The following is a 9539-nucleotide window of genomic DNA, read 5'->3' on the forward strand; positions in this document are numbered from 1 at the left end:
TCACTTTCTGTAGATGTAGATGCCACTGGTTCTTCACGTTCTGTAGATGTAGATGCCACTGGTCCTTCACATTCTTTAGACGAATATGCCACTGGTTCTTCACGTTCTGTAGATGTTGATGTCACTGGTTCGTCAAGTTCTACAGATGTAGATGCCACTGGTTCTTCACGTTCTGGAGATATAGATGTCACTGGTTTTTCGCGTTCTGTAGAAGTAGATGCCACTGGTCCTTCACATTCTGTAGACGTAGATGCCACTGGTTCTTCACGTTCTTTAGATGTAGATGTCACTGGTTCTTCACGTTCTGTAGATGTAGACGCCACTGGTTCTTCACGTTCTGTAGATGTGGATGCCACTGGTCCCTCCCGTTCCGTAGATGTAGATGCCACTGGTTCTTCTAGTTCTGCAGATGTAGATGCCACTGGTTCTCCACGTTCTGTAGATGTAGATGCCACTGGTTCTTCACGTTCTGCAGATGTAGATGCCACTGGTTCGTCACGTTCTACAGATGTAGATGCCACTGGTTCTTCACGTTCTGCAGATGTAGATGCCACTGGTCCTTCACGTTCTGTAGAAGAAGATGCCACTGGTTCTTCACGTTCTGTAGATGTAGACGCCATTGGTTCTTCACGTTCTGTAGACACAGATGCCACTGGTTCTTCACGTTCTACAGATATAGATGCCACTGGTTCTTCATGTTCTGCAGATTTAGACGCCATTGGTTTTTCACGTTCTGTAAATGTAGATGCCACTGGTCCTTCACGTTCTGTAGACGCAGATGCCACTGGTTCTTCACGTTCTGTAGATGTAGATGCCACTGGTTCTTCACGTTCTACAGATGTAGATGCCACTGGTTCTTCACGTTCTACAGATGTAGATGCCACTGGTTCTTCACGGTCTGCAGATGTAGATTCCACTGGTTCTTCACGTTCTGCAGATGTAGATGCCACTGGTTCTTCACGTTCTGTAGATGTAGATGCCATTGGTCCTTCACGTTCTGTAGATGCAGATTCCACTGGTTCTTCACGTTCTGTAGATGTAGATGTCACTGCTTCTTCACGTTCTGCAGAAGTCCACTGGTTCTTCACGTTCTGTAGATGTAGATGCCACTGGTTCTTCACGTTCTGCAGATGTAGATGCCACTGGTTATTCACGTTCTGCAGATGTAGATGCCACTGGTTCTTCACATTCAGCAGATGTAGATTGCCACTGGTTCTTCACGTTCTGCAGATGTAGATGCCACGACCGCCATCTATCGAACTTATGAACTCTCGGTTCTGAACAGCAGCAACTGGAGCGTACGGACTGGGTTTGGTTCGTATCTCTGATAGTTCGCAAGCTGAACGTTCATAAGTAGAGGTAGTCACCGTACATAGACGTACAGTCCTAGAGAGTGTTCGACGCCTTGACCCCGCTGAGTGTGAATCCTCTCTCTCCCTGCCGCTCGCTCCCCATCCAGGGCAACATTCTGGTGAAAAACATCGCGAGCCGCGTTGCCAGAGTGACCGACTTTGGCTTCAGCTTCTTTGTGGACCGTCCACGTGAGTGGTGACCCCCATACACCTGCACTTGTGTGTGTGGGTGTGTGTGGGTGTGTGGGTGTGTGTGTGGGTGTGTGTGTGGGTGTCTGTGTGTGTGGGTGTGTGGGTGTGTGGGTGTGTGTAGTGGGTGTCTGTGTGTGTGTGTGGGTGTGTGGGTGTGTGGGTGTGGGTGTGTGGGTGTGTGGGTGTGTGGTTATGGGTGTGTGGGTGTGTGAGTGGGTGTGTGTGTGTGGGTGTGTGGGTGTCTGTGTGTGCGGGTTTCTCCTCCCACCCACCCACCCACCACCGCCCCCCACACACGCGCACGTACCCAGTCCACATTCACCATCACCGCCGCTGTCGCTTGCCGTCGTCCGCACAGCCTCGCACGTGGGAGGCACCCTCGTCTACGTGGCGCCCGAGGTGCTGCTGGGCTACCCGGTCACCTGCGCCGCGGACACGTGGTCCCTGGGCTGCACCGTCGCCAAGATGGCCACCGGCAGGGACCTCTTCCTCTCCTTCGGCCGCGACGACCACCTGGCATGCTGCATCGAGGTGACCGGGGAGCCTCCTTGGGGGAAAGGGGGGGGACACCTCAAGCGGGAGACTTGGCCCAGACCGGCCCCGCAGACATCCACCCAGCCAGTCACCCAGCCAGACACCCAGCCAGCCACACAGCCAGACACCCAGCCAGCCACCCAGTCAGACACCCAGCCAGTCACCCAGTCAGACACCCAGCCAGTCATGTAGCCAGTCACCCAGTCAGACACCCAGCTAGACACCCAGCTAGTCACCCAGCCAGTCACCTGGCCAGTTACCCAGTCAGACACCCAGCCAGTCACGCAGCCAGTCATCCAGCCAGTCATGCTGCCAGACACCCAGCCAGTCACGCTGCCAGACACCCAGTCAGACACCCAGCCAGTTACCCAGCCAGACACCCAGCCAGTCACCTGGCCAGTTACCCAGCCAGTCACCTGACCAGTTACCCAGCCAGTCACCCAGCCAGTCACCCAGCCAGACACGCAGCCAGTGACCCAGCCAGTCACCCAGCCAGTCACCCAGCCCGACACACAGCCACCCGGCCAGCCACCTGACCAGTCACCCAGTCAGTCACCCAGTAATTCACCCAGCCAATCACCCAGCCAGACACCCAGACAAATACGCAGTTACCCAGCCAGTCACCCAGCCAGTGACCCACCGACTCGCCAAACCCACCGACCGACCCACTCACCCACCCACCCACCTACCAACCCACCTACCTACCGACACACCCACCCACCTACCAACCTATCTACCCACCTACCCACTCACCCACCCACCTACCAACCTACCCACCCATCTACCCACCTACGCACCCATAATGCTCAATGTGACAATGTCACATAGAGATCTTTTTCTGCCGTACGGCCGATGAGAAATAGCTACGTAGCTCTGTGGGCGCCTTACCTGGTTAAAGAAAAATAGTTTAGCTGTAGCTTGGGTCCCTGTGTAGGTCACTGTCCTTCTATATGAGTCTCTAGATCTCCAAGGTGCTCTGTATGGGTCTCTGTGAGTTCCTTTTGTTCTTTGTAAGTCTATGGGTCTCTATGGGTCTCTGTATGGGTCTCTGTGAGTCCCTATTGTTCTATGTAAGTATATGGGTCTCTATGGGTCTCTGTATGGGTCTCTGTGAGTCCTTATTGTTCTATATAAGTATATGGGTCTCTATGGGTCTCTGTATGGGTCTCTGTGAGTCCCTATTGTTCTATGTAAGTCTATGGGTCTCTATGGGTCTCTGTATGGGTTTCTGTGAGTCCCTATGGTTCTATGTGAGTCTCTGAATCTCTGTCGGTCTCTATGCATCTATGTATGGGTCTCTAGGAGTCCCTATGTTTCTATATGTCTCTGAATCTCTATGGGTCTCTCTGTGTAACACGCGTGTAACATGCGTGTAACACGCGTGTAACATGCGTGTAAAATGCGTGTAACAAGCGTGTCTCTCTTTGTCGCTGTCTTGAAATGGTTGTGCAGATCCTGGGCATGCCTCCAAAAGAAATGGTGGAGAGATCTCGCAACAAAGAGCACTTCTTTGGTGAGTAGAAGGGTGGTGTGGTGGTGGTGTGGTGGTGGTGCTGTGTTGGTGGTGGTTCAGTGGTGGTGGTGTCGTGGTGTGGTGTGTTGTTGATGTGGTGGTGGCGATGGTGGTGGTGTGGTGGTGGGGGGGGCCTGGGGGGAGCGGTAGGGAAGAGGTGGTGGTTGGGGTTTGGGCCCACTCAATTACGACCTGGGTTGGGGTTGATAAGCAACCCAAGTATGGATAGGTGGGTCGATAGGTTGGTGGGTGGGTAGGTGGGTGGGTGAGTTGGTGGATAGGTCGGGTGGTAGGTGGGTTGAGTGGATAGGTAGTTAGGTGAGTAAGTGGGTGGGTGGGAGTCGGTGTGGGTGGGTGAGTTGATATGTTGTTGACGTGGTGGTTAGTGACACTGTGCATGTGTCTGTCTCTCTCTCCCTGTCTCTCTCTTTATCTCTTTATGTGTCTCTCTCTGTGTCTCTGTCTCTCTCTGCCTCTCTCTCTATCTCTCTGTCTCTCTCTGTCTCTCTCCCTGTCTCTCTATCCATCTCTCTCTCTCTATCTCTCTATCTCTGTCTATCTGTGTCTCTCTCTGTCTCTCTCGCTCTCCTGCAGACCGATTCGGCCATCCTCTCTGCCCGGCCACGAAGCGTCACCCGGGAAGCATTCCCCTGCATTTCGTGCTGTGGGGATGTGGAGCTCAGCTCGTGAACTTTATCAGAAACTGCCTACAGTAAGAACAAAGACAAAGATCCCCCATGTAGCCTCTAGCAGGCTGTAGGGGCAAGTGCTGTTAGTAGTAGCGAGTAGCAGCACCTACACACAGACAAAATCCCCCGTGTAGCCTCTAGCAGACTGTAGGGGCAAGTGCTGTTAGTAGTAGCGAGTAGCAGCATCTATGAAGGCCGGCGCTGTGGCACACACAGAGGGGGTGGGTGGCCAGCACCACGCCCGGCCGCCTTTGTCTCAGGGTTGGAGATGTTTACACACCGCACCAGGTACTCTTTTGAGGCTGAGTCGACCGAGGGGAGGACCAGGACCGGTTGTTCAGATAATCGCAGTCACTGGTGTTGGCTGTGAGCGGGAATCGAACACGTACACACACGTACACACACTCACACGCCACTAAGTGGCAGTGATGTCACCACGACGCTTGTGCTAGGCCATGTGCACCTTGAGGCCACGTGAAGTGTCGAACGCCCGCCCGCTGGCAGGAGGTCACGGGGCAGACCCAGGTGCCACAGGTCGACTGACTGAGATGACTGGCTGATGCACCACCTGTGCCCCCTACTGTGCCAACCTGCTGTGCTTTAGCCACCCGGCGCTCTGCTCGTTGTTGTGAGCGTCGCTCCTCCGCCCTCTGTTGTTGTTGGAGGGCGACTGCCTCCAACTGCCCAGTAGCGTCCTTCACGAGCCTCCTGCACAGAGGCCGATCTTGACACCGCTGGTACCAGTCATCAGCAAGTCCACTCAGCTCCACGTCCTTCTGTACCACGTCACTCCATCTCTTCTCTAGCCCGTGCCGCGCCCGTTTAGCCCCCTCAATCCGGCTGAACAAAAGCTGTTTCAGCATGCGGTGGCTGGGCATGCGGGCTACATGACCCAGCCATCGCAGCCTTGCCCGCCGGAGGAGCTCACCGATGGGGCCTTGCCCAGATCTTTCAAGGATTTGTGAGCTCCTCACACAATCCAGTCTGGTTAAACCCAAGATGGATCGTAGGCAGGCCAGCCTAAATGTTTCTAACCGGCAAAGATGTTCCATTAGGGGGGTCCACGTTTCGCAAGCGTAGAGAAGGGAGGGAATGACGGTGGCCGAGAAGACCTGAAGCTTAGTGCGGAGCGAGAGACCAGGTAGCTTCCACACAGCGTTACGCAACCAATTAAAAGATATTGCCGCTCGACTGATTCGGAGTGAGACCTCTGCTGTTAAACTGGAGCCGGTCATAAGCACACTGCCCAGGTATGGGAAACTCTCCACTCGCTCCACAACTGCCCCATCACCGATTGGGAGTTGTGGGGGTGGAGTGTCCGATGGTACAAAATACCCAGGCAGGTGCTTAGTTTGGGTGGGGCTGATGGTAAGGCCCCACCTCTTAGTGGTACGCTCCAGTCTCAGCAGCAGCGTCTCCAACTCCTCCTCTGAATGAGCAGCTATTACCCAATTATCAGCATACATAACGTGGTTGAGCAATACGGAGCCATCCCTTGACCGCACCCGGGCATCGATCAGCCTCCCATTATATCTGTACCATATAGAGATTCCCCCGGTACAGCTATTGAAGGCTTCACGAACTACGTGGTCAAAATAGATGTTAAATAATGTGGGAGCCAGAGGACATCCCTGTCGCACCCCAAGGTGTACAGGTAATGGCTCTGACTCCCGGCCACGTAGTTTTACCCGGGCCCGCTCACCATCATGAAGGTCCTTAATGATCGTGAGCAGAGCGTCAGGTACTCCAAAAGCACGAAGAACAACCCAGAGCCCAGGCCTACTGATGGTATCATAGGCCTTGACCAGGTCAATAAAGCAGAGATGTAGGTCTTGTTGGAATTCCCTACACCTCTGCTGTAGCAGACGGACAGAAAATATGGCATCTGTGCAGGACCGCCCTTTCCTGAAACCACATTGGGGCTCCGCAAGCCTCTCCTCAGCGTGCCTGGCAAGGCGATGCTGAATAATCCTTGCCAGGACCTTTCCCGGCACACTGAGGAGTGAGATGCCCCTGTAGTTGTTACAGTCTGTGCGGTCCCCCTTCTTAAAAAGGGGGACTACCAGGGCATCCTTCCAATCCTGCGGAACCCGTCCAGTGGTCCAGACTGTTGTTATGATGTCATATAGGGCAGTCTGTGCACAAACGCCACCCTCCCTCAGCATTTCGCATGGGAGATCATCTCTGCCCGCTGCCTTTCCTGGTCTCAGACTCCGGATCGCCTTCAGTACTTCCTCAACAGATGGCACCTCAGCCAGCCACTCACAGGGGGTGACTTCTTCCAATATTTGAGGCACCGCAGCCTCAGCAGGGTCATCCTCACTTTGTGCCACGATGTTTTCCTGGCTGAGGGATTTTCCCTCCCCCAGGACCTCACAGAAATGCCCAGCAAATCTGCAAACCTATTCCTGGGGGTTGGAGATTAGATCACCGTTTTTTCCCCTAATGATGGTAATAGGTGTGGCGCTGCAGGTTACTTTTTTGATGGAGTTAAATAGAGATTTGTGATCACGGGCCATGGAGACAGACTCCATCTCCTCAGCAACCCGCGACCACCACCCATCCTTGCAGCGCCTCACGGCTCTCCGAACCTCCGAGCGAAGGCTGCGGTAAGCCTCCTCATTCTCTGACGTGGGATTCTGTAGCCGATGACAGTGGGCCTGTCGTTTTTTCTCAACCATCCTGAACACCTTCTCTGTCAGCCAGGGTCTCTGGGGAGGTCTGGACCGCGTACCCAAAGCAGCCATTGCAGCTGCATGAGTCACAGTCCTAAACCTCGCCCATTTCCCCTCGACATCAGGAGGAGTCGGGGACGATGCCAATCCCAGCCGCAAGCGATGATTAAATTCTCGCTTGCAACTTTCATCAGATAACTGAGACCAGGCCACTTTAGGTTGGCATGGGGTCCTGGGTGTACACCCACCACCGGAGTGGAAGAATGGCAAGCGCATTTTACAGATGACTAGTCAATGGTCAGAGGGCAGATCAGCTCCACGGTAGATCCTGGTGTCAAGGACATGGGCTCGCATCCGCTGGTCCGTCACTATGTAGTCCAGCAGATGTTCTTGCTTGGACCCGGCATGCATCCATGATGTTGTGTGGATGCGCCGATGCCAGAACAGCGTGTTGGTAATTACAAGCCCATGGGCTGCACAAAAATCTAGCAGCCTCCTACCGTTGTTATTGAGCTGATCTGGCCCATGCCCTTCAATCACTCCAGACCAGGTGCCAGCATCATGACCAACTCGGCCATTGAAGTCACCCAACATGATGACTCTATCCCGAGGGGCCACTTTAGCCAGCACCTGTGACAGGAGGTCATAGAAGGCATCTGACTCATTGGCTTTGCCTGCATCCTTTCACGGATGTTCATCTTCGGTGGGGGCATAAGTAACCACGACCACCATTCCTCGCCTCCGGTTGATGGGAAGGCGAGCCCAAAGTAGCCTGGGGCTTACAGCTTCCCACACCTCACCGCCACGCTCCCACGCCCCCTTCGTTCTTTTGTTCAACAGAAGAGCCACATCCTGTTGTTTGGCAGTCTGCTGCCCCGAGTAGAGGACTGTCCACCCATCATGGTGGCAGGAGCCAGAACCGGTCCACCGGACCTCCTGAATGCCACAGAGATCCAGGCGGTACCGGTCCAGCTCCCGACAGAGGAGTGGCAGCCTCTCCTCCGCAGTGAGCGTTCGAACATTCCACGTTGCCACCCGTAGTGGTTTTTCGTTGTTTCTGGAGGAGCCCCGAGGGTAGATATTCAATCTCCTGGCTCCGCCAATTGGGGTTTGGCCAGGAGACGTCATAGACGCCTGGCCCCCCGGGGCCTCCGGCACAAGCTTATTAGCTATATACTTAATTCGCGGTTTAGTGGTAATTAATTGAAGGTGGAGGGGTTACCAGCCCCTCGCACCCGTCCAGAGCTCCCGTTTAGACCCTGTGGTGGACACAGATGCCATGAGGGGAGGAGCCAATCGAAATTGGACCTCCCCCCACAGCACTGTCCACGGCAGAGTTGCCCGTCCGGCACCACGAGGAGGTAGGGGGCTGTTTTGCCGGACGGACCTACACACACGTACACACACACGTACAGATACACACGTACACACACACGTACACACACACACACGTACACACACACGTACAGACACACACGTACACACACAAACGTACACACACACACACGTACACACACACGTACAGACACACACGTACACACACACACGTACACACACACACGTACAGACACACACGTACAGACACGATCAGATCGGAACGTGACGTACGTCTAGCGAACGTCATATCCTCACCCCGCCTCACCCCCCTTCTTGTCCTTCCCCCCCCCCTCCGTGCCCCCCCTAACCCCCTCCGTGCCCCCCCTCACCCCCCTCCGTGCCCCCCCTCACCCTAGCTGGGATCCGGAACTCCGCATGACACCGGAGCAGGCGCTGGCTCACGGCTGGCTCCAGAGCGACGACACCGCCAGCCCCAGCGACGACCTCCCCACCACCAGCCGGGCCCTCCCCACCACCAGCCGGGCCCTCCCCACCACCAGCCAGGCCCTCCCCACCACCAGCCGGGCCCTCCCCACCACCAGCCGGGCCCTCCCCACCACCAGCCGGGCCCTCCCCAGAGCTGTGAAGCCACGGTGAGGCTCTCTCTGTGTGTATGGGTCTCTGTGGGTCTCTATGAGTCTCTATGAGTCTCTATGAGTCTCTGTGTGTATGGGTCTCTGTGTGTATGGGTCTCTGTGTGTCTCTGTGTGTGTATGGGTCTCTAAGAGTATGGGTCTCTGTGAGTATGGGTCTCTGTGAGTTTCTGTGGGTCTCTATGAGTATGGGTCTCTGTGAGTCTCTGTGGGTCTCTATGAGTATGGGTCTCCATGAGTATGGGTCTCTGTGAGTCTCTGTGGGTCTCTATGAGTATGGGTCTCTGTGTGTATGGGTCTCTGCTGGTCTCTATGAGTATGGGTCTCTGTGAGTCTCTGTGAGTCTCTATGAGTATGGGTCTCTGCTGGTCTCTATGAGTATGGGTCGCTGTGAGTCTCTGTGGGTCTCTATGAGTATGGGTCTCTGTGAGTCTCGGTGGGTCTCTATGAGTATGGGTCTCTGTGAGTCTCGGTGGGTCTCTATGAGTATAGGTCTCTATGAGTATGGGTCTCTGTGGGTCTCTGCTGGTCTCTATGAGTATGGGTCTCTGTGAGTCTCTGTGGGTCTCTATGAGTATGGGTCTCTGTGAGTCTCTGTGGGTCTCTATGAGTAT

At 54.8% G+C, this 9539-nt stretch overlaps 1 protein-coding gene across 1 annotated transcript; it reads left to right on the plus strand.

Annotated features, from left to right (window-relative positions):
• Window positions 1-1900: 1900 nt before the first annotated feature.
• On the plus strand, window positions 1901-9106 carry LOC142905887 (dual specificity tyrosine-phosphorylation-regulated kinase 4-like). The gene is made up of 4 exons (XM_076053131.1): window positions 1901-2075; window positions 3531-3591; window positions 4186-4303; window positions 8689-9106. Exons 1-4 carry the CDS (start codon window positions 2010-2012, stop codon window positions 8927-8929), a joined length of 486 nt encoding a protein of 161 aa, XP_075909246.1. The 5' UTR covers window positions 1901-2009; the 3' UTR covers window positions 8930-9106.
• Window positions 9107-9539: the final 433 nt, after the last annotated feature.

This window comes from Petromyzon marinus, chromosome 59 (assembly GCF_048934315.1).
Source record: "Petromyzon marinus isolate PM22_M1 ecotype Great Lakes invasive population chromosome 59, UKy_Petmar_22M1.pri1.0, whole genome shotgun sequence".
Classification (NCBI taxonomy): domain Eukaryota; kingdom Metazoa; phylum Chordata; class Hyperoartia; order Petromyzontiformes; family Petromyzontidae; genus Petromyzon; species Petromyzon marinus.